Below are 26521 nucleotides of genomic sequence, written 5' to 3'. Positions count from 1 at the left end.
GCAATAATACACAACAAATGGAAAAGGGATGGCTTTTCATGGACCACAAAAAACGTTTCTGTGTTTCCTGTAAATCAATTTGACATCAGAGGCTATAAGATATGTAATTCGTAGTCTTTCAAATAAAGACATTGGTGTAATGTTGCACAGTCTGATCACACCAACCTCATATCTTCCAATTCACCTTGTATCAAATGTAAAGGATTGAAAATATGTCCCAGCATGTACTTCAGGGTATAGTAGCATTACATTAGAATCAGATAAGTGTTTATTTCCTGGGCTGATTCATGTATGTATTAACTTACCTGTTGGCCCTACATCTGCTCTCGCTGATGATAGCGATAGACAGGAGATCAGCTTGTGAAACTCGCTTTCTGGCAACCGTCATGGATCAACAAGCTCGAGATAGGCAGCCTGAGAAAATGGTTTTGAGTGCTGCCGGGTTGGAAACTTGGTTTGCAAGCTTCATCTTTATTGCATTACTCTGTGTATCGTGGGAAAACATTATTAGTAACATGTTTGATGCTTCTTGCTTGGTCTCCTGCTCTCGTCTGATAAGAGAAATAGATTTGACATGATAGAGAGATTTGTTTTCTTTTCAGTTTATAATTACATAGCAGGTAACTCACTAGTGCCCCGGGTTACCTCTTACAAAGGAGCCCCAAAGTTATAGGCTGCAGCCTGGTGTTCTGTACGTGGACATGGTTGTGGTGTAAAATAAAATATATATTGGGCATCACATTGAGGTAAACCGTGTCAATTAAGGCTGGTGGATACACAGCATCCTGCAACGCCAAAACAGACTTAAAGAAGAATACACAAGCTTCCATTCTGCCGTGTGTCTTAACAAGCTGTGTGGCTGAGTGTTTTTCGGGGCTTCCTGCCGACATTCGTCTCTGAATTCGGCAAGAAAGAATAACAAAACACAAACAGCTTTGGCAGGCTGTCATAACTGAGAACGTCCTCCTTTCCTGATTTGATGTTGAGTGTGATTGCACGTCACCTTCGCACCGCTGTTATTGCGTTCGCGTTTCCTGCATCGCTGAGCACGGCGGTATTGACGTATTTTTGACATTGACAAACAAAATTGATTGACGGCCTGATACAGGACCGCCTGTAGGATTTTGATGTTATGCTTGGAAAAATTTTTTGGGACTACGTCCCCTAATAATAATACTTTGTTTTTTAAAAGTTACACTACTTCAAAAATAAACGTGAATATTACAAGAAAATATCTTTATAGCCAAATGTAAACATATTTTATATACATGTATTTGTTCTCACAAAATAGAAATTATATATATATATATTTACATATAAATACCGTGTACATATATATGTATATGAAGAAAAAAATATTTACAATGTACAGTATAGTTTGTTAAAATGTTGTTCAGGCAGGGGTGCCACAGACCTAATTTTTGTTAATTTTATTCCTTATCTTTCCCCAGGAGCTCCAAACCATCACAGTCAGTCAACCCTGCGGCCACCCATCCCTCCACCACACAACCACCATACGTTGTCTCACCACCAGTCCTCCGCCAACTCCCTGAACCGCAACACGCTGGGCGGCAACACACTGGGTGGTCGACGCAACCACATTCACGCCCCTCCGACTGCCCCAGGCGATGGACCCACCACACCCGAGTCAGTGCAGCTGCAGGACAGCTGGGTGCTCAACAGCAATGTCCCCTTGGAGACCAGGTCAGTGGTGACCTTCAAAACACCCATTTACACAAGATAATAAATGACAGCTTTGGGTTCATGGAGTGTTATTGTCATAGTAAAAGAGCATCTGCATTCCTCACAGTAAGGAGCATTTAAATAGCCGGGTGTATTCAAGTTCTGACAAAACTCTTCTCTGTAGTTCCTCCAGGGAACAAGATTATTGAAAGCGATGTGCGAGAAATCTTGTCTTTATCCTAAGTGGTGTCTATATTAAAAATCTAAACGATTTTTAGGTTGGTTAGAAGCAATTGAGGTGTTTTGATAGAGCTAATCATTTGAAAACAATGAATTTTTGCCCATTTTCAAGACTTATTTCTCGAAGTTGGGAATGCTTTTAGTTTATTTTTGCATCTTTTGAGGGGAAACCTTTCATCTTCATGTTGTATCTACATGACTTTTTAAAAATAATTACCATTGGTCACCCTTTATGTTAGTCTTCATGCAAACATTTAATTATTTTAAATATTTATTAATAACTATGATAATAATAATAACCGAAGAGTTGATTTGTAAAGACTGTTTAAAAACATTCTCAAATGTTTTTTCATTGTGCATTCAAAGTAATATCAAACTTAAGTTGTGTTGTTTTGAATAAGTAATAATAACTCAGAAAATACAACTAACTAACACAATAAAACATAATAAAACATGAAGAAAACGTACTGTTTTTGCAACTTAATTCTTCATGTAATTAATTAAAAGTGATATAAAGTACAATTTCCTGTAAAGTACCAGTTTTGGAGCTACATTTATGCTAGTGACTCACCAAAATAGCTCTATTTTGGGCCAAAAATGGCATTATCGGTTTCCGCCAAACGGAGGGCTGAAATAAAAGCTGAAATATCTGTCGCATCCACCTCGCTCTTCACTGCTCCCGCTCACTCGCGCTCTGCAATCCAGTGATCACGTAAGCCCACCATAACAAAGGCTAAAACTAATAAATATAACAAGAAAAGCTCAAAACCAGCGGACAGAAAATGGCACGCAAGCTCTGTGTGATGCTCGACTGTGTGTTTGCCATTATGTTTCTTTATTGCCCGAGATCACGAGCATTGATTGGTGTGCGTTTTAAAGCCGAGCTGTAAAAGCAACAGACTCTTCACATATAGACACAAATGATCAGCGGAACGATCTGTAAGGAACTGATGAAGTATCTCACCTGGACTGTCATCTGGCAGCTCCTCTTAAGCCTGATAACATGAACAGACTCGCTGCCCCTCTGTTGTTCTCATTAAAATGATTGTTAACCATATATTTACTCGTCGTATAAGCAAGAGCTGTTGAGTTTGACTATAACTTGTTATGCATATAATAATTCTAGAAGGTTTAGACGATTGGTAAGAAAACATTTTTTTGATTGTGTTGCAATGACAAAGGAAGATTAATATATTTAGGATTGTTTTAAAATATGTTCTCTCTCTATTTTGTGGTTTTAGTGCGTGTATTAAATACAATTATACAAAAGCTATTTTAAACAAGTTTTTTTATTTTTATGAATTTTCGGTTTTCGACCAAGTGCATCCTTAATTTTCGGTATCATCCAAGAATTTTTATTTCGGTGCACCAAAGTAGTTTCTACCCAGAGACGATAAGCAAGAGTGATATTGTTTTTATACAACAGTTAGAACTTCATTCAAACAAATTTAAGGCAGTGGTTTGTTTTCTTTAAAACAAAAATACTTTGAAAAGAAGCTAATGAACATGCTTTGCATGCCACCGATAATGCAGACGTAAATGACGTATATACAGTATAGTCAATAGTCATGTAGTCTATTAAATTATAGGAACAAACCAATAGTTTTGTGTGTGATTTTGATGTAAAACTATGTAAAGCATTCACATGTGTTATAGTTTTTGCATTCTAAGGATTTCTCTCAAATGCAACAGTTCTTTAATAGAAAGACACACATTCCCTACGGCTCGATTCTTTTTCATCCTCTCTCTGTTCCTTTTCTTTTTAATATGCTTCCCCTGCTGGGCAGAGGGTCACCACCTCTGTTCCCAGATCAGAGAACCTGCGTACCGCATTCACAATTCATGAGGCTGCGTTGCATGTTTAATTCACCAGGACAGGTCTCAGACCTGTAGGAAGCGCAGGTTCCCGACTTGCTGCAATTAAAGGCTGTCCTGTATGTCAGCCACGGCCTTCCAGAATGCATTGGGGCTGCTGGGGTCTCCGTGTGCAGGATTCAGTTCAGGGTCGACCTGTGATGAGCATGCACATTCACAACATGCCTGTGACCTCCAGCTTTGACTGTCAGTCACTGTGATAAAGAGCTAGTGTGCAGAAGAATGATATATCAGAGAATCTGTACCTCGCAGTAAAATTGTATCAGCGTGTTATGTATGTCACTTGTTTAATGCATGCCACATTACACACAATTTGTCAAATTCAGTTAGTCATTCACACGTTTCTGTGTTTTTAATTTAGTTAACGCTACATCTCATAATGTGTTTTATTATTTATTTTATTGTCAATTCTGGAGTAGCCCTAAAGTGAAGCCGCAAGCATTCTGCACGAAATTTCTGATGCTCAGGTGTGTTAAAAATGGGCCCCTTTTACCGCAGCCATCAGGAGGACCCAGCAGCACTAAGCCCGCCATCTGCCGAGACGGCCCACTCTCCCCACACCAATCCAAACCTCACCAAGCCAGGAAGCCAGCTCAAACTCTGGCCCCTCTCCCCGTTCCCCTGCTAGCAGGCCCCGCCCCACTCTCTGCAGCTTTTTAATTGGGGTTCTGTCAATGCAGATGGGCCACCTGTCACACACACGCATACACACATGTAATTCACAAACTCATTTCCAATAGATTCAGATTCATTAACTGTGTTACTCATCGCATTTGTGGAGGCTTTGAAGTGTGATCGCGTGATGTAGGGACCTCACGGGTACAGATTGGATGGCCAGCAGACCACACAGGCTTTCTGCTGGCATGGCCCACCACCGCACACACCATTCCTGGGCAACAGGCGAGCCTTCTCAGCAGAATCCTGCAGGTGCCTGTTTACTTCGCTTCATGGTAACCACAGAAACAGGAATGGATGTATGGGCTACAACAGAATATAGCCGAGAATATGATCCCTTTAAGTACATAACATAGGATCTGAAATAAAATCGAATATGGCGTTAAAGAAACTAGCTCCAGTAAATTTGGATATGGAACATTGAATAGTTGAATATTTTAGATCACAGGTGTTCTCGGCTTTGTAAATACAACACAATGTCACAGGAATAGGAAGAGGTTCAGACTGCAGTGGCTCATCTCCTCTTGCCTTTGGGTCAGACAGCACCAAGCCACTGCACTAAAGTTAATAGACTTGTTTTTCCTGTATCAACAGAAACACAGAAGGCGCTTTCACATCCGGATTGCCCCGTTTTTGCAAAACATTTTTCAAAACAAACTTTTTTTTTAAATCATAGAGAGAGAGAGAGAGAGAAGAGAGAGAGAGAGCTTGGAGGGCAATCTCCATCACTTTGATGGGTGTCTTGTGGTGAAGCCAAATTTCTCTATCTTTCTCTTATTGCTCTGAGCTCTCTCGTCAGAAGAAGGAGTTATTGTCTTCTCTTTTGAACTGCACTTTTTAAGTTACTTTGTTGTTGATACACAAGTTAATTTGGTGACTGGTAAAGTATGAATTGCACAGTTAATTCAGAGTAAGGATTGGGATTTAAAAGGGGTTTATTGTCCTACTGTTTAAGGTCTTATTGTCAGGGGCAGGCAGGTGTGGGTAGAGGCCATTTGTCTACCCTAATAGAAATTCAGTTAAATTTTCTTTTTAGCTTGGATTTTATTATATATGTTTTCTTAAATAGATTTTTGTCTGTTAATAGAATGAAAAGGCTGTAAGTAGGGGTGTGAAGAGATCTGATTGGTCTGGCAAGAACGAATATCCTTCTGCAACTGGCACGATGGAGATCTGGGCTCGAAATTGCGACCATTATAGTCCCATATTCTCCCTTACATTTAACCTGTGCAACCTCAAAATATATTTGGGAGCGTTTGTGCGAGTGCACATTTTGTTGTGGTGCGACTTGGTTGCATTACTGTTCAGAACTGTACAGCTAATAATTGCACAAAGTATGTCATTCATAAAGACAACTTGATTTATCATCCCGCAGCACTACTTTCCCACCGTTTATCTTTGTAAACACGCGCTAGACAGACGGTTTCAACATTCGCAAGCGTCTTTTGCGTCTGCAGTCTCGTGCATTTTGTGTTTTTGAGGTGAATTAGAGAATATTTTCCTCTATATATTTCTACTTGAGGATTTCTTAAAAAAAAAAAAAAATCTGGTCTCGTTCTCGAAAACTCAGTCTTGTGTGTCGTCACACACCCCTAGCTCTAAGCTAGTATGTGTGCCCCTGATAATTAATATTACAATATTGTTTTACATACAGTATAATAATATCATAATTTAGTGAGATGGACATCATAACAATTTCTGAATTTCTGGTAACCATTTACAATAAAGTTGCATTTATTAATGCATTAGCTACATGAACTAACAATGAGCAATACCTGTATAGCACTTATTAGTCAAAGTTTGTGTTCATATCAGCATTTGTTCATAATACAAAAAAAACTGTTAATATTACACTTGAAAAAATACATTTTTTAGGGATTTTCACATATAATGTAAAAACCTGTTATTTACTGTTTTTCTTACAGACTTCTCACAAATTTTTAAAATACGTTAAAACATTTTATTATACATGAAAAGCTTCTGTTTTAAGGTACTCCACTGGCGACACAGCTACCAGAAAATTTATTTTTTTTACAGTGAAAAAATTACAGTCAAAATTGCAGAAAAAAGACTGCTTATGTACAAGAAGTCATGACATCTTACGGGAAGTTAACGCAAAAAGTGAACTAACATGAACAATTGGATTGACACTGACTAAAATTAACAGGAATTAATACATGCTGAAAAACTATATTGTTTGTTTGTTCGAAGCATTACTAAAGTAGTACCCAGTTTCTTATTGTTTGTTCAAATAGTCTTAATTGTCCTTAAACCTTAAAGAATTGTTCGTAAATCTTCTCTGTGAACATAAAATCTTTGGGGATTTATATGACTGTCTGGACAGTCCTGTGGCTTTCAAAAAGAGTGAAGAACATGACATTTAAAAGCAAATAACACATTTCTTTCCTGTTTCGAATTTGGGGTCAAGCCTATTTTTGTTGAGGTGGGTGACTTTTAAAAGGGATTAGATTGATTATCCGGAATATTCCCCATATAGATTAACACCCTGAGCCAGTCAGACAGGATCACACTGTGTGTGTGAATGTGTGTCCTTTATGTAAATTCTGTTATTTTATAGGTCAGGTCTTCCCAGGTCTTTGAAGTAGAAAACCGAACCTTTCTCTGAGAGGAACAGGCACAGCTGCCAGTAGCGAAAGATTGATTGCCTAAGTATGCAGTTGTCAGACAGGTAAAGGAGAGAGAGAAGCAGAGACCCGGAGAGGAGGGAAAGGGGAGGATCTTGGAGATTGCTTTGGCTGAAAAAGAGAGAGAAATATAAAAACATGGAGGAGGGTGGAATCGGTTTTTGGTGGCATAAATGACTGAAGATAGCCCTGGTCCTGCGAAGGCTTATTTCCAATCATGGAGTGAGGCCTCTTCACCAGCTGATGCCTGCTTCAATTTCATTCTCATCTCAGGACGCCGAGAGCCGCTCTTTTCGCCTCCTATTCACACTCACACACACTCAAATTAGATTCCCGAGCCACACTGGAGACATGCTTTCACATGCACAGTATGCCGTAAATGTGTTTGGAGGCGTGTGCTGCGGTTAAAGCCCTGCTGGTGTTAGCTCTAATGCGTGTTTGAAGCAGGGACCTGGGTCAGGTCTTTAGTGGGGTTAACGTTTGACATAAGATTGAATTTGGTTATCCGCCTGTGCAGTTTTTGAGATTTAATTTGACTTGAAATGTGAAATGTGTACACATCAGTGTTTCCTGCGGTGCTTTTTCACAGCACCACAAAGTTTGCCATTTATATTGAATGTGATGAGATAAACAAGAGTCAAAACCTACTGGCTGCATTCAGAAACATACAGGGTTACTTTTGTAGTACAGTTCATGAGAAAATCACTTCTTTTAGGGAAATCTTGCAAAATAAATCACAAACCTGAGCATCGTCCCATAAATCCTTCACTGAATGAACTCACAGAATCCATCAGGGTGCTTATCGAATTATCATCTGACTCACTTACCAAACCACAAATCATTACTTTCAGTTACGTCTGACTCGAAATGAGGAAAGATCTGTTTAGTTGTATTGTATAAAGAATCTTAAATTCTAAAATCAAAGTTTTTACCCAACAGGACGTGATAGAGAGCCTAAATAAGTTCTGTAGAAACGTTTGTCTTTCCACAATTGATTTCCGCACATTCTGCATCATTTTATTCTCACCACATATATTTTTATATTATTGTCAATGTTTACTTGAACTGTGTAGTAATGATCACTCCTCGAAACTGTGCATGTAACATTCAGTTTCTTCTTTTGATTGGCTGTGATTGTTTCACCGGACACAATGAGGAGTGCTTGATACAAGAAACTGACATTATTTTGTGTTGCTAACCTTAAAACTTCAAGAGGAAAACATTTAACTTAAAAAAAATATATTTTCACCTACATTGACAGATTGCCCGCCAAAAACTTCCTAGTAAATTGCGATGAGTCTTTATCGCACATTTCCTTGCAGGCAGTCCTGCTGTGTTTTCCTTAAGAAATGCAAATCTGAAAAAATGTGCAAGGAGAAAGAGAGGGAAGCAAACCTATAGAAAGAGTTTAGTTTACAAATGTTGCTTTTAAAGCACAGTGAAAGAAAGAAAATTGGCCAGAAAAGTGAATCGTTCGGATTCCCAAGCACATGCTGAAACCGACCCGAGCACTGCAACTCTGCAATCTCTCTCTTCCTGTTCTCCGCACGCTATTCTCTTCCATCCCTATTTTTCTTTCACTCCCAGACTTCATCAGCAGTTGCCAAGGTATCGGTGTGGGGCAGATTTAAATTCTCAGCTGCGTTCCGGGGCCAATTTGTTATCCTAACGGGAGCCAATCAGAATACAGGTGCCCGCAGCTCACCGAAGATTTATGGGCCCTCTCTCCGCTCATGCCGCACGCAGATCAAATTCTGGATATGGCGCAGCAATCCCAGCAAACATAATTAGAAAACTTTTGGAGACCTTTGTTTTGGTATTTAGAGTACCCATTGCCTGTGAATGGAGCTGTGAGAGATTGCAGGAGAGAGACGGAGATTGTGAAGCAAAGTTTAACGAAGCAAGACAAAGTGACGTGGGTTTTGGGTCGTAGGTGCCTGGTCACAAATACTTGCAAATAGAGACACCAAAACTCATAATCCAGAAACAGTGGGGTGTTTTACCTCCATCGGTTGTATATTTAGGCCGCACGTAGAGTACCTGACTTGACGGGTGCCCATTTTGGTTATTTAAAGTGGGGAACTGATCTATATAATGAGGTTGTCGATCAGAGGCGTGTGGGCAGGGAGCTTGAGATCAGACAGTTAAATTGAGGGATAGAAAATGGAAAGTTAAAAATGAATAAATAAACACTGGTTTCTGACACTAACTACATGTTTGGCGATGAGGTGTCTTCTGGGGCTGTCACAACTAATGAGTGGCAAGGGCCGTTTTGAGGATTGCATATTTAGCAGGGCTCAATGACATATACTTGCAGGGAGAGAGTACACACACCTGTCTGAACGAGACGGGTCATTAATCCGAACCTTCAAAATATGGACACGATGACCTTAGTGATGAGAAGAATAAAGTGTAAAATCTGCTATTCTTATTCTGATCTTCTATAGTCTTGTCACTTTATCTCCACTTGTCTCCTCTGGTCTCATCTTCTCACATCTCTCTCTCTGTCTTCCCCTCACTTCCTGTCTCCCAGTAAATAAGTCATGTTCCTCTGTCGAGTCATTATGTCGCTTGCTTTACAGTCCCTGCGGACTTTTAAAAGTGCAAAGCTGCTATTGTCCCCAGACTGCCCCCTGCATAACCTCACCCCGTCAGCACTCCTGTTTTTGGTATCCGTCTGGCCTCTCTTTATTACCTGTCCACCCCCTGGTCTGGTCTCTCTCTCTTTCTCTCTCGCACGCTCTCTCAACATCCCAGTTGGCTACAACTCATCCCCTTCCTTCCCAAACAATGCTCGACATAAATCACTGTCAATTAAGCACGGCGTGTAAATCAAGCATTTTAATTTCATTCCACAATTAAGCCACTCCATATACATTCAGCTTCCCGAGATGAAATGAGCTTTCAAAACAGATTCATCCGGCGAGTTCCGCTTCAACCCGAACGCACGCTCTTCCGAAATGACCTTAATTAATTTCCCTCCACCGCCCCTGTCAGCTGGCAAATTAGTGGCTGCAACCTTCTGCGTGGGTAAAAATGATTTGGCATTTAAGTGACTGACTTGACCTTGCGAGTCGACCGACTTCAGACGCAGGCGGAATGACACGGAGGCGGCCCAGCTGTATTTTTAGTCATGCACTATTGCTTCCGTCCTGTCACTCTGCCGTTCACTGTAGGCCTGATTACTGCCTACCTGTAACCTGGCTTACCTTTACAGTGCATTCACGGCGCACCTGTCAGCCAGACGAGGAGGATGGCAACGAGAGTTCAGATACAGGCACGGAGCTGGATGTGGGCGCGCTTTCTGTGTGGCATCACACCATCAATTGGAGAAATGAGAAGGGCTGAGATGGAGAGAAAGTGTAAATACGAAGGAATGCGAGATTTCGCTTTTTTGCACTGTTGACCGAGCCTCACAGTTCATGCACACGATTATTCAAGCAGTGTGTGTTTGTGCACAACTGTGTGTGCGTGCGTGTGTGCAAGGAAGGCCTTAGGCGGAGATGTCACCCTCAGCGGGGAAAAAACAGCTTTGTTATGTAAAGTCATGGTGTGGAATCCTCCGTGTGGCCTCCATTCATTATTGCGCTGCATTATTATCATTCATTACCATGTATTACGTTCATCAACCTCCTCTCACCCGCTCTGTCTCTCCCTTAGTGGCTGGTGTGAAGGACAGATCATTTTAGACAGATCTTCAAACATTTTGTACCGTTTATGGGTCTAATTTTTTCATAAAGCTTCCTGCCACAAACACAAAATTTGGGGCATAGACTTGTAGGACGACAGGAAACTAAATTTTTTGTTTGTTTGTTTGTTTCGTGGGTAAATGTATATACAGTTGTCGACAAAATTGATGTTGGGGGACATATTTGTACATAATTTGTTTTAAAATCAGCAATAGGTTTGATTAAACCATCAGAATGGTGTATTGTATACAGAATGGACAAACCTAAACTTTTAAGGTGTTTTTTTTTTGCACAAAAAAAAGAGTTTTTAGGGTTTTATTTGAATTTCTCTACAGTTTTATTTGTTATTTATATTAATTTATCCTCGGCATTGCCTTTAAAAACTTTGCACAATTTGTTGTGAACTTTTTGCCAAGCCTCCTTAAAATAAATCTTCTCAAAGCTGAGCTTCTGTCTATACTCAACACACCAATGCATTTTTAATACATCTTTAATAAAATATTAGAATAAAGAGCTAAGATGTCAATTGTTCAAAGTTGGACATCTCTTTCGGCCACCACTATATATACACTAAAGGCCGGTGGTTAAAATAAGTTAGTTGACCTCTGAATCCCCATCGGGTTTGATTCTGAGGGTTCAGTCTGTCTATCCAGTAACAGGTGTAGAATGATACAGGGATGTGTGGGGATAGACAGATAAAAGATGGTGGCTAACGGAAGGGCTGGAGCACAACGGAACAAAAATCAGCTCTGGAAATGGAATCCACCGCTGGAACGTGTCCAGAGATATTGGAAGGCATCTTGTGGAAAGAGGCTATTAGAGATCAGAGGAGTGAGCAGCCCGTGGACGTTCCCCTCGTAGGTTATGAGGAGCGGATGTATCTGGGGGGCAGGGTGTGGGGTCCGGACTAAAGAAAAACCTCTCAGACTGATCCTTGACCGCAGAAAAGCTCTCAGGCTCTTAATCCGGACTGCATCAGTCTTAATAGAGAACAGGAGCTGATAAAACATGGCAAACCCTGTGACCCCATGCTAATCGCAATGCCAACATGACCGCAGCCAATCCATTTTACACTACATCTCTTTTTGAACTGCTTCCTCGCTCTTGGCGCAACCGGGTCCCGTGTGAGTCGAAAGCACTCATTTGCGGGGCAGGATAACCCAGCGTGGGGCTCGCGGCAGTAATTAACTGCTAAATTATTTAAGTACAATGCTAAATTGTACAAGTTTCATCAATAATCTATTGTAGCATTAAGGCTTTGTTTGCAAAGAAAACTGCTAATGAGAGTGCGGAAAAAAGTGAGGCATACTAGTAAAACCAGTGTGACTTTAGAGTGTTGCAGAATGACATCAGTTCTCAAAAGTCCAGTGTGACATTTTTTGGAGGATCTAGAAATGCAATATAGTATACATAACTATGTGTTCAGAGCAGAGGTGGGTTGTGTAGCAAAAATCTTTACTCAAGCAGAAGTACAAGAAACTAGAGAAATTGTTACACAACGGAAAGGAACAGTCTCTATTATTAAAGTAAAAAAGCATTCAATGATAAAAACTACTTAAGTAGCTGTAGTGGAGTAGGCGGGCGAGACCGTGGTTCGAGACCGGTGAGTAATTGTGAATGAGCTCCAGCTGTGCGCACACCGGGCTCGAATCACGTAGGAGATCGGGAGCATATAAGAGAACGAGCGACCGGACTGTCGAAGAGAGAGGACTGGGCCCAAACATGTTTTACGTTTGTATGTGTATTTATGTTTTGTTCGGGGCCGCCGGCTGTTTTTATTTATATTAAATGTTTAAATGTTTTCCGGTTCCCGTCTCCTTCCATATCTTGAATATTGTTACAGTAGCTAGTAACTTAGTTACTTTGTATCTGATTATATAGGCCTGCTATTTATAGAATTAATATTAACGCGAATATTTGTATATTACATTTGAATTATCATAAGCGGATATCTTTGCAATATACACACAGAGACTAAAGAATAGACAAACACAGAAGAGACATGCATTTCTATAAATTTAATCTAGTCCTGATGTCAATGTAGTTTACACAACTTATTTAGACGATGGAACACTTGTGTCACGTGTGTTGTGAAATGCTCTTGTAAACAAACAGTAAACAGTGAACCACACGCCCATCAGGTTTTCTTCCTTTTGTTCTTCAAATGTATATTTCTGCAAGCCCACATCTCTGTGTCAGACAGGTAACGTGCATGTTGCTGTGTCTGACAAACAGGTCGCGCGGGTGCGCGCATATTGAAGGCATTTATCATCGGTGGGAAACAACATGACACATTTGCAGTTTTGATTGTATAGATATAGATTCATATCCACTTCATCCAACGCCCTTTGTGTTCTGCGTGTTCTTAAGTTTGAGCTATGAGTAGAACGGGGTGGAGTGAGCCGTTGGTTGCAATTCGAAGCCTCACGGCTAGATGGCGCAAAATTTTACATAATGGACCTTTAAAGGTGAAGTGTCTCAGTTATTTTATCGCGCACACACTTAGATGAAAAGTATTTTTTTTCCAAATCATGCAGTTCCAAACCTGTATAATCTTTTTCTATATTGAGGGCAATAACAACCTAAAATTGATTAATTTCCTCGCACAAAGCGAGTGTTTGCTCATCTATTGAACTGCTTTTACATTTTGGAACTTGACAGCCCAAGGTCGATGCATGTATGAGTAGTATAAACTCTGAAAAACTCTGAAATTTGTATTTGTAATGACTCAAGCTGATAGTTGTTTTAGAGTGAACTTCGCCTTTAAAATACTTTGCCCTTTCTAGTTAAATGTTACGTCAACTAAACATTTTATAGACTCCGCACACGACAGTGTGGAACCTGCTGTGCTTATTTTTCTACTTTTTAACTCAAGTATCTTTAGTTTGAAGAATGACCTGTTTGACCTAACAAAGGTAGACCATTCTATTTGGTCTCAATAGTGACTTCCCACGTCATCTTTATTGATGAACTAGCGGGCCGTGAAAGTAATTGTTAAAAATGACATCACGTATAATGTTTCTTACATCTATTTCTTTCCGAATTTTACACCAAAGTGAAAATACATAAAACCGGAAATCCCGCCAGGCTGTTGTTACATGGCTCTGTGGTCTAAGGACCACATTTAAGATGTTTTCGCAAGCTTAATGCTGAGCGATTATCATTGTGTATTCTCTGTCTCTCTGTAGTCTCAGTGGCTAGGCTGGATATTAACAAATCACGTCCTGTTTGTCTGCGCCAGGAGTCCGTTTTATGCGCCTGTAATGATTAATCTCACTCTGAAGTACAGAGCAATATCCTCCTGTCTGTATTTTTCTTTTCATCAGCCCTCGTCTGCTCGACGGAAATGACCCCACGCCAGATGACTGAGGCGCTTGCGTATGGTCTCGGTGAAGTGTATCGCTGTATGCGTGTGTTGTACCTGAGAAGAGCGGAGGCTCTTGAATTATTGAGTGACTTTGTTGTGTAAGTGTCCCTCGGCGGGTCGGTACGGGCCTGCGGTGCCATGTGTCTGCGTGCCATATGTCCATTGCTCCACACTGAGGCGCTGCATATACTGTCCTTCACCCCAAACAACCGCCTTCGGTCAACACACAACATAAACACTCACATGTACATTACAGCGGGCACTGTTAGGGGGCATGTAGAGAGATATTTGTGTCACAATGTAACAAAAAAAGAATATCTTTATTTATAATTTGTTTTACTAAAATCTCACGTTTCTCTGTTTCTTAGGCATTTCCTGTTTAAGACGTCATCAGGGACCACGCCCCTCTTTAGCAGCTCATCGCCGGGATACCCCCTGACCTCCGGCACAGTATATTCGCCCCCGCCGAGGCTCTTACCCCGAAACACCTTCTCCAGAAGTGCCTTCAAGCTGAAGAAACCCTCCAAGTACTGCAGCTGGAAATGCGCCGCCCTGTCGGCGATCGCCGCCGCCGCCCTGCTGGCCATTCTGCTGTCATACTTCATTGGTAAAACATCTCTCTTTGCTTGTGTAGTTCATTTTGTGAAGTTAGCGTTGACTGAAGCACCTCACAGTACATAATGTTAGGGAATTCAAATCCTCCTCTAGAGGTTTTGCATCATCGCTATTTAATATCATTTAAGAAAGCAGTTAAGGCAATATGGTGTGTGCCTGTGTGTTTGCAAACACTGATTCAGGGATAGCAATGAGCAGATAATTTAATGCTGCATAGAGATTAAGTAGGTTATTCATCATTAGACTGTGTGTGTCTTTGTGTTTGTGCGCGTCGTCCAGATGCTGCTCATTATTGAATATGCCTGAGGAAAAATGTAGAAATGTTACCTGATTTCACTTGATCTGTGAATAGGACTCACTGATGATGCCGTTACTATTGTCTGAATTATTAATGCAACATCTTGCCTTGCAATCTAACTGGCTTTAACCTGCGTTTATCTACAAATGGGGTTTTGGTTGTATAAGTATAAATACTAGGGCTCTCAATTTAGTGAATATAACAAATTCTCATTCTGTTCATTGCACCAGCGGAGACAATTTTGTAGCCAGGCTTTCGGTCCTTAGTAAATGACGGAGATGAAGGCTCTTTTAATGACTACCTAATTTATAAATTCAATGACTAGCAGAGCTTTAACAAAGTAATTTGCAGTTGTTGGAACTGAATTATCCAGTAAACCCAATTGATCCACCATTGATGGTGTCAACTGTTTTAGTCCAGACCACCTTAACTGAGATCAACACAAGTCCAAGACCTTGAGGGGAAGAGACCAAGACAAGACTAAGAGCAAGGCAGGTCGAGTCCGAGTCAAGACCAAAACCTGAACTCCAAAACTTCATCTAAAAGACCCACATAACTCTAAAAAGTTATAATTACAGAATCATGCGTTCTATTCAATCTGTGTAATGCTCAGAAACACAAAAAAAAGATTAGATTTGGTCGCGGTTTGTTTGGGAATAGCCAAAATCGAACAAAAACTTTTTGGTTATTGTGCCTAAAATGTGAGTAATTTATCAACTTTTATTGAGTCTGAGAACAAGACTGAGACCAAAGACAGTCGAGACTGAGACAAGACCATCAAAAAATGTTCTAAAGACCAAGACCGGTTCTCAAGTACTCAACAATAGTGTCAACCGTATGCAAAAAAATCAACAGTAAGTCGAATTAAAAAAAATATTCCATAGATATTGTTGTTATTAATTATTTAAGTTTATTTTCAGTCCTTGAAAATAACCCTTAAAAACCTATATCGACCTAAAGACAAAGCAGGTGTTTAATTGTGAAGGACACTTAAAATGCAAAGCACTGCCCGTGAGTCCTTAACCCCAAGCTGCGTCCATGAAGGACACCGTTGAGGGTGTTATTATTTTCAATAAAGGCTCTCTCACCTCTCTTTGTGAGTGCACGCGTATGTCACTTACTCGATAATGGAGAAGCGGTGGCCTTCTTCTTACACCTCGCGGTACATCGTAAGGACCCCCGATGGAGAAACGAAATGAGTCCTTCACACTGGATGAGTTTAATACTTAGTGTGTGAACAGCATGAAAACGAAATAAGACAAAAATGTACGCTGTCATTGAAAATAAGCGTGAAAGGAGTGAGACGATTACAGATAAAGATAGAGACAGAAAAAGTGCACACAGTACAGTAGGGAGACAAAAGCATGCACGGTGAAAGAGTTTTGGCATTCCGTGGCCTCCATTAGAAGTACACCTGGGCTGGGGAGTTTCGCTCTGGCAGAATGCCTCGATCCCCTCTGTGTCTCTATTTAAAAGCCCCAAGCAAGGGGCAGATGTGTCACGCGGACTCGCGCTGCCCCTTGTCTCTCTGGAGACCTTGCTCAACAGATGGGGCGGTCAGCAAGTGCACGATTCAGCACAAACGTCCTTGTTCTTCCCGCATGCCCCGCCGTACGTGTATTCAGCTATGCGTCTAGCTTTCTCGTGTCCTTCAATGGTTCATGCTCCTTTGTGCTGTCTGAAACTCCGGCCCTGAAGAGGTTGTTTACCCTTAACTTGTGTAACTTTCTGTCTTCTGCAGAACACGATTTAAGATATTTTATAGAACACAACCAACACTAACTCCCTTTGACAAACATTGCTCAAAATATGGTCTTGTGTTTTACACGGAAAAAAGAGTCATATACAGGTTTTGAACAACATGAGAGTGATGACAGAATGATTATTTTTGGGTGAACTATCCCTTTAAGATGCCAGGGTGCATTTGGTCAAAATCACAGAGACATCCACTTATTGAAGTCAGGGGATGATGTTGTTTTGAAATACCGACGCATAGAATTGCTCCATATTGCTTTAAAGATGGAGAGAGGATTAAATTTTTCCTCACTTCACTCGAACCTTTCCCTTCTTGGGAGGATCCTTTCAATAAATGTGCATTTATTTTTATGAAGGTAATTCCACCCGTACTGTCAGCGATATTCAGTGGAGGTCTTTGCTGGAAACTGGCCCGGCTTAAGCTCTCTGAGAGAGTGTTTATGTACATTCGCATTGTGTGTGTGTGTATCAGTGTGTCCACAAAAACAGATAAATGTGCCACTGCAGCAGTTTCCTGAACACAGACGTGGCCGCTGGTCCGCTGAGAGCTTCCCGATCTCCCTGGGAATGAAGGGAAAGGGGATCATGTGCGCAGAGGAGGGAATGAACAAGTTATTTTTATTTCCTCATCTTTTACTGAGGCCCTGAAAGACTTCCGTTCTCTATGGGGATGGATAACTGTCCCAGAACTGCACCGTAGGCTCTGAAAGCCCAAATTTAACGGCAGAGTAGTGTCGTAAATGCTAATACCACGAAGAGAAGAGAGGAGAGAAAAGCGCATGATATCACTCTCGTCACCGTGTTGTGAAGCTGCCATAGAAGGGATGGGGTTGCTAGGATACATGTGAGCGGTCCTGATGCAAAAGAGAAACAGGTCTGTCATCATATGTTGTGGAGAAGACAAACGCTCAGCCGCTCCCTGGCGGTCTGGTCTACGTTAAAGTCTCCTTGATTCAATGGCCCAGAGTGATCAAAGAGCAAGGGATCGAGGGAAAGAGGACAGGGCAGATGGAATGTGTAACTGAGATAACAAGGTTTAGACTCCACCAGACTACATGCTGATTCCACAGGCTGTGGTCTGGATGGCTCAGAGCCCGGCAAGAAAGCCAACATCGAATCAGCAACGGGAAATCAAGGACTTCTTAATATCATTTACTTATAGAGCATACTTACACATAATTTCATTTGTTCGATAATAAAGTAGGACATATTTTAGAGTTAGGGCCATTCTAAATACCCAATCATCTCTGTTTGTTGATATTATCAGTTGCGGGATGAGTGTGGATATGGTTGGTACTATAGTGGATCCTTAGAGGATGAATAAAAATGTTAAAATTGGATGATTCTGACATGTCCGTGGTGAAATATGTGTTGGTCCAGAAACAGCATTTCTTTTTTGTACCTGTGGATTAGAAGGTAGGCAAGGGTTTAGACTATTAATGTTTGAAAGAATCTTGAAACAAGGAATCTTGTAAAATCACACAATACATAAAAAGAGCTGCACAAAAAAATCTAACACAGGAGTGTCCTTGAGCTGGGAAAGTGTGTGTGCGATAGTGAGGGGTGTGTGCATTCTGTGTCACCTCTGTGTTTTTGCGGATATAGAGGCAGAGCCATACATCAGTGGAGACAGGCTGTGTGGTGAGTGTCATAGAACTAGACAGAAGACAAATTTGCGCACTCTCTCTTTCTCTTTCTCTCTCTCTCTCTCTCTCTCTCTCTCTCTCTCTCTCTCTCTCTCTCTCTCTCTCTCTCTCTCTCTCTCTCTCTCTTTCTCTCTCTCTCTCTCTCTGTTCTTCCTCACCGTATTTTTAGCAGCATCATCACTTCTCTCCATTGCCCACCAATGACTCACATGCTCATCGCCACTCTGGGCCGTTGACCTTCACGCCAGTCGATGCGTGCACCTCCATCCATAACGCACTGCTGTCTGAAGCTTTATTGAGTAATCACAGTCGCTTACTCTAACCGCATACCGCAGTGTTGTGCCGGTCAGTGGAGTCAGGGAGTGTCCTCCCAACCAATAAAAACTTCCTGCTCCCTGCTACAGTTTTCATAGTCCTACAGGATGATATTTACAAAAAAATATTTACAGCATATTTTTGAGTGAAACATATTTTCCCCGGCGATTGTATGCATAAGGATCTTACTAAGTTGTGATTTTTGACATTAATCGATATTGGTCGCAATGAATTTCTGCTCTATGTCTCTATGTTATTAGTCATCATATGAGCTAATAACATTCAGAAAAATAAGAAATATTAATTTGATCTTTAGAATGGGTATTGGCAGATATTACTCTAAATAATCAAATACTGGTATCGGTGGAGAAATTTAGAATCGGTGCATCTCTAGATAATATTATGGTTATATTACCCACATTGTCTTATTTACGTCAAAAGATAAGTCATTTTTGAGTTAAAGAAAGTTATTACATTTGGATGCACTACCATCACTGGAATACAATCTTAACTGTACCATCTGGACTCAAAAGGATCTTTGTCCAGTGTTAGTCATTCACACGTGGCAGTGAATTCAGATGAAATACATTATTTACATTTAATGAGATTACAGCAGATGTTTTATAATTATTATTTGGAGGCCTGTCAAAAGCACAAAAATTTAATTTAGTTAATTTACTCTTCAAAATAAAGTGCCTTAAAAGGTTCTTCACAGCGATGCAATAGAAGAACCATTTGTGTTTCCACAAAGAACTGTTCATTCAAGGGTTCCTTAAAGAACCATCTCTTCTCGCCTTTTTATCATATAAAGAACCTTTTTCACCACAAAGAACCTTTTGTGAATCCGAAAAGTGGTCAAAAGTTCTTTATGAAACCATTTAGACCAAAATGGTTCTTCAATGGCAAAGTGAAGCACCTTTATTTTTAAGAGTGTACTGTATGTGTTTATTCTTGCACATTACAGGTTTCAAAATTGTTGTAAAATACTGTCGTCCTGACTCTGGAGTGACCTTAGCATGTCATCGTACGGTAGTCATGAGGGACATGGAGACAATGAGAGAAAGGGGACGATGAACTTTGACACAATGCCAACAAATGGCATGTATAGAACAGGAAGCATATGGCGGTTACGGTATCTCTGGTTCGGGAGCAGCAGGAGATGTAGTCTGGAAGCTGGTGACTCTCGGCAGACTGTGGTAGGTCAAGAAAAGTCACACCAAGGGTACGAGAACACAAGTTCACTTCGAGAGGAGAAGTGAGAGCGCGTTCAAGTCACAGCCTGTGGATCTTTCTAAAAAGTTAAGGTGCGGCTTTCGACTTTCACCTTCTCCTCTGCCAGTCTTCGTCCTTGTCAGTTTTGATTGATGTGTTTAATTTCTGGCACGGTGGTCAGCTCCGGTGTTAATATAAGCAGCAGGCACTGGTCTGTCAGTAGACGTCCCACAATGCTCTGACCGACCCGGCTCTGTCCATCGCTAGGCGTCTAACAGCTGTCTATCGCTTCTTTATATGTCTGTCCCAGCGTCTGTTCCTGTCAAACAAAGATCGGGCCAGGTTTTTCTGTTAAAAAAACTATTTGATCTATATTTCTGACCTTCAACAGATCAAGGTTCCTCAGAACAAAGACAAACCAAAGTCGTCCGCGATGACCCCAACAACCCACAAAGAATGAGCCTCTTAAAGGTATTAGATTGATTTTACCTCGCAATCGCAAACTTGATAATAAGCAACGAGATTTGAGGAGGTCACATTCGCTGATGTCTGTTATCGATGATGCCACATGTGGCGAGTCTGTGAGTCAGATGTGAGCTTTTGTAAACTGGGAGGAAAGAAACAAACATACGCACGCACGGCAAGCAAAGATAAATATTTTAACGTTGTGACGCAGTACAAGCATACCCCCAAACTGCACACACATAATCACAAACGTCAGCTGATCTCACTAGAAATGATGTCCAACAGTAGGATATAAATGATGAAAATACATAAAGACGTGCTGACGTACTGGAGACAGACCTGATCAGAATGTTTAAGAGAGACAGCTGAAGCGGGACAGACAGATATGAAGAGAATAAGAAAGGCGGCCATAATGAAGATGGAGAGGCGGTTCGGGTGTGTCTATCTCTGTGTGTCATTGATCTAGCTCGTGATTTCAGCTGCCTCTCATTTCCTGTCGCTAATGTGAATGGATGAGCCTCTAGGCACAACATACACTCACATACACGACGCACGACGCACAACCACAATCTACTCTCTGTTTGTCTTGATAAGCGGGTTTGCAAAATCCATTCCTCGTCCCATTCCTGCACTCTGATCTGAGCTTTATTATGGGATGGGTTTGTATTTCTCATAACGGCTATTTTTGTCTGCGTGTTTTACATGAATACTGAACAAACTGCTGAATCCGATGCAAATTGTCAAGAACATATCAGTCATATTGTGCATCAGAACCAAAACAACAAAATTTGTCTGTTCTTTGTTCTAATTTCCTTACTGCAGGTATTAACGCGTCAATAAGCACTTCTGATTTACTTAAAGGAGCAATGTGGATTTTTTAGCAGCATCTAGTGGTGAGGTTGCGAAATGCAACGAACAGCTCACTCCATCCCTTCCTTTTGAAACACTACGATGCCTCTTGCAGGACAAAAATGTCACACTGTTTTCACTTCTTTGCCGAAGGAAAGAATATATTTTTGAAACGGGCTCTTGACCGAAACAACATGGCGAATGGGGACCCGTGCTGTATATACTGTACCTGTAGAAATAGCTCATTCTAAGGTGATAAAAACATAACGCTTCATTATGTAAGGTCTTTATACACCATTGAAGACATATAGTTGTGTGTATTTTATTGCATTTCTGTCAGTAGATCCTCCTAAGTATCCCACACAGCATCATACACTTAAATACTGTAGACTTCATAAATGTGCATTAAAAACTTTAACTTTAATGAGAACGTAATGAAGATCACAATTTAGACTAGTACACTCGTATATAAATTAACAGTGGTTTTACTAGATATAAAACTGAAAAATTATGGTTACTATTATGTAAAACCATAGTATCCACAAATTAACCAGGGATTGACTACAGTAACCATAATTTAACCATATTTTGTGTTTTTCCATGGTCACACATGTTTTTCATGGTTAACGGTGGTTACAGAAATGAAAATCAATATGTCTGGAAACCATGATTACTACAGTTTTAACGTAGTAAAACCATAATTACATTTTGTGAGGTTAGTCATTTTAGAAAAGACTTATAATAGTTCTAATAAAATAAAAAATTATGGAGTGGTGCAATGTGAGCTTGATTTTCTTTGCAACATAGACCACTTGTAAACCAAAATGTAAACCTTGTCCAACACTGGTCTAGAAGAACTTCCTGTTTTTGTTTTTTAACACTGCACAAACGTTTAAAGAGAATACAACCAACAGAACATTTATTAATAAATTAAAATCTAAAACAAACGTCTTGAATATTTTGTTATATACGTAAGATTTAAAAGAAATTAAGCCGGAAATGCTTCTAGACCAGTTTTAAAATCTTGTGGCAATGTGGTCCAGCATATTTTACTGTATGAAAGATTTTGTGCATTCTCAACAAAAGGACGAGGGACGAACATCCTGTTACTCTAACTATTGTAGTGTAGGCAGTGAGCTTTAGAGGTACTGTGTGTGTTTGTGTGTGTTAGTTTGTGTGTGAGTGTGTCTTCACTCATTAACTGTGTGTTTGAACTCGTCCCCTATCCCAAGGGAAAAAGACCAAGACTCTAATGAAGCGCAAGCCCACACATACACACGCTTACGCAATGCCTATGGGGGTATCCTTGTGCTTTGTAGTTGAACTTCAAAGGCCTTTGACCTGGGTACTCGTTTGTTGTGACTTTACCCTGCACCATCACCATGTCCAGCTCCATAAACACACAAACAGGCCATTTCACACAGACACACACTTTTAAACACCCTTCTGATCTCACACAACTGAACTATTATTGTAGAAATGAGGTCTGCAGGGATGTCATCTATGTCCGTGAGCCTGATATAAGCAGGCGGTTGGGCCCTGGGCACCACATTTATCTCATAACATAATGATAATAGATTGTATATTTCCCTCGCTCTTTAGAAATTCAAGAATTTGATGTACTGCCTAAACATATTTTAACTATCACAATGTAACACATGTTTAGCGGCTAGTCGTGTGTCGTGAATGACAATCGTTCTGTTACAAAACTAAGTGCCAACAATGTAAAAACAATGCAGCCATTTCAATTTACTTTTTTACATTTTGTCCAGCGGATGTAAATGATGAAAATAAGTTTTAAAATAAGTTTTACTTTTATTACTGAAGGAATTACATCAGCTTTCGCTTTAGATTTTTTTCAATGAGCCAACTGCAGTGCATTCTGGGATTGCCAGCTCTGCTAAGGGTGCATATGTGATGCTGCTTTGAAATTTGGCTAATACGAGTTGTCTTAGAAGGCAGCATAATTAATATGACTAATTAATCTTTTGGAGCAGTCTGTGTGTCGAAAGCGTTGTCGGGAGCCTGGGGTCCTCCGTAGGCAGATCAATAGGATTTGGAGCAGAGCAAATGACAACCCTGCGGTGTGTGAAGGTTGTCCAATCAAAGCAGAGTTTTTTAACGTATAAAAGTCATAAGGTAAAAGCACAAACAACCTGTTTAACTCAAAAACGGAGAGAAAGAAACAAACAGTGCAAAATAAAACTTGTAACCTTAAAATGAAATAAAGTGAAATGAGACGAAGAAAAACATAAATGTTTCATTCTGTCGGGAACTGAGAAAAATAAAAAGGTAAAAGAGAGACCGATTTAGAGTTTGAGCAAAAAACAAAGATGCTAAGCTACCATGTCAGTGCTTCAGATGTGGGAAGGAGCTTGCAAGTTTTTCCTTTTTGTGTGGCGAGATTCGTAAACCAATTACAAACACCATCCAGGATAGTCACCGCTTACAATTAGTATCCTTATTGAGGTCAGTCTAGTTAATTTAGTGGTAAATTAGAACAGTTAATATGCGTTTATTATGGAGGCCAAGGGAGACCGCGAAAATAAGGTAAGGGAAAATTACCTTTTAAGTAATATGAGGTCTCCTTTGCGCTATAATTATGGCTGTGTAATTGTGTGATGTGCTGAATGAGGAGGTGTGAGTGGATGGAGTGTTTGCATGTCCTGCTTTTTGCATGTGTTGTAGTGTGTTGAGAGGTAAGGTGACCCAAGAGTGTCACACACATACTGCTTGAAGTGGGGTTTCTTTGAGAGAGAGAGAGAGAGAGAACTCAAAAAATATCACATTAACAAAACTTGTTAAACAAGCCAATGTGTGAATTTCATCTAATCTCAAACCAGGGCCACCAGACCAGTGGCTGTTTGTTTAAAGAGGACAAAACTTGGAATTTTTGAGGTCCTACTTTGGTTTATGGAGTGTCCAACGACAAGTTTATGTAGAAGGTGTAAAAGCACTATTATTTTATAATAATAGGCAGTTATTCTTACTAGTGCTGGGCGATATATATCGCGATTCAGGCTTATTATACATGTCTAAATCGATTCTGAAAAGCAACACTCGTCTATCATCATTACTATAAATCAACTTTATTATCATGAAAATTCCCGAAAAGAAGAACAGCGTTTGAAGAACAGCGATAGAATGTGACCACAGGCATTTCCTGGAACTAATTGCTCTTCTTCGGTTTCCGCACAGAGTTTCTGCACAAGAGCGCCCTCTGGCTTTCGGATGTGGCGGCATTTAACCTTAAAAATTGAGAAACTGAGAGCATAAGAATCGTACGATATATCGCCCAGCCCGAATTCTTACCTTACTTTTTGACTGACTCTTTCCGTGATTCATCTATCTAATCCCCTCCTAGTCTGATGCGATGGTCAGATGGTCTAGCCTGCTGTGATTGGTCTACTGCGAATGAGGCTCACGAGCCACAGTGTTTGGGGGTGACGAGTGAAGTTTTCGCGGGCCGTCCTAGCAAAACGTAGTCGGGGACTATATGTAGTGACGTTAATCCGCGGCGCTTTGCGAATCGGACTAGGGACGACTCGTTTGTGTGATTCAGAGTCGACTCCCTTTTTCCAAGCCAATAACTTTGTTATTCATTCACCTTCGGATTAACAACTTGGCAGACCGCTTACCTTCAAACACGGCAACATTACACACTGTGTGAAATGTTGTTTTCATGATCTCATGTTATGTACTCTTTAAGAAAATATAAAGATTCGTTATCCACTCACTGTAAATGAGAGGTTCTAAAATAGTGTCCATGTGAGCATATATCTGATCTCGGAGGTGGTTGTTATTTATAGGTGTATGTTGGAATGAGGTTGGACCTGGGTGTCCACTCGCATGTGACTTACTTCCCGCTCGGCCCAGAAACAGCTCAGCCCACACCGGTATAGTACACAAGCATATGGGTCTGCTCTACCAGAGAGAAACCTGCCACCTGCTTATAACGGTGTGTACATGTGTGTGGTCACAGAGGTCTAATCGGTGATGACAGGTGCAGCCGAATCATAGAGGGTCATTCTGCCAACCCTACCTCAATATGCACATGCAGTCTTTCATTCTCTCTCTCCGTGTCCTTTTCTCTGTCTCTCACTCATGCTCTCAAATAAACACACAAATGTTGCCAGGAGCTACCTCCAGGATTCACTCACGTACCTTTGCACAACCTCAAACCTGGATTTCAGAAGACCGTCTTCACATGTCTCTCTCCCACCTCGCTCACAGACTCACATGATTCTCTCTCCTCCTGTCTTTTCATCGCTCCCCGGTCCACTTTCTCTCTGTTCCTCACTTCCGCTGGCTCTGTTTATCCCTCTCTTCTCTGTCCAAGGTGACCTTGTGGCAGGACTGTTGGCATGTGAGCCTGTAAAGCATTTTGAATTCTGGAACATTCCAACAGCTGCCACTGTACAACCATGGTACAGACAAGCCAACACACACATGAGAAGAAACATCTGTTTACCCCATACCTCATCTATGAAGCATCTTTGTAAACTACAAGAATCCGTACAGACGTTTAGAGATTTTTCAAATGCACTTGCAAAAATATTGGTTTTCCCAACAATTCTCTACCATTTGCTGTTGGTCAAACAATACGATCTGGTTTAGATGTGAACGCACCGGAGTCTTTTGATATACTCAGTGTTTAAAGGGATATTTCACCCAAAAATGAAAATTCTGTCATCGTTTACTTTCTGGGTTTTTTCCCCAGCCCGTACTGCACCACTTTATCTATTTTTACAACCCGCCCGCACCCGCGACCATTAAATAGACATACTTGGCATTGTGTTGTTAATGAAAACAGGCTTTATTTGAGCCTAAAAGCGCTTGGAAACAGCCATTAGATTGCATCGCCCTGTAAACTGGCAACAACATACGCTTATGAACCATAGAAACTTGCACTTCACGTTGTTGTTTCCTGCTGCATCTATTTCTGAGAACCGGTCCCAAACATTAGATTTAGCAGCTTGGGCTTCTTTTCTTTTAATGATATTTAATATAAGCAATAGGGAATTGCATGCAACATACATGTTTTTTATTTATTTTGTATTTATTGACCCGTCGCAACCCGACCCTCGGGTTATGAGACGACCCGTGCATCACTACTTCTCTTCCCTCTTGTCATTTCAAACCTATATGACTTTTATAACAGAGCAATGGCAGTACCCATTCACTTCTGTTGT

The 26521-nt window shown here is 40.7% G+C and overlaps 1 protein-coding gene across 3 annotated transcripts in view; it reads left to right on the top strand.

The window, feature by feature from the left end:
- Nucleotides 1-26521, top strand: part of tenm2a (teneurin transmembrane protein 2a) — a 514782-nt gene that overhangs the window by 441319 nt on the left and 46942 nt on the right. For all 3 annotated transcript variants that reach the window (XM_056769446.1, XM_056769445.1, XM_056769447.1), the window contains 2 exons: nucleotides 1452-1704; nucleotides 14543-14781. In XM_056769446.1, coding sequence (XP_056625424.1) covers nucleotides 1452-1704; nucleotides 14543-14781 — 492 coding nt within the window. The remainder of the gene's footprint in view (nucleotides 1-1451; nucleotides 1705-14542; nucleotides 14782-26521) is intronic.

This window comes from Triplophysa dalaica, chromosome 16 (assembly GCF_015846415.1).
Source record: "Triplophysa dalaica isolate WHDGS20190420 chromosome 16, ASM1584641v1, whole genome shotgun sequence".
Lineage (NCBI taxonomy): Eukaryota > Metazoa > Chordata > Actinopteri > Cypriniformes > Nemacheilidae > Triplophysa > Triplophysa dalaica.
The sequence above is the reverse complement of the archived record's forward strand: the minus strand, read 5'-3'. Positions and strand labels throughout refer to the sequence as shown.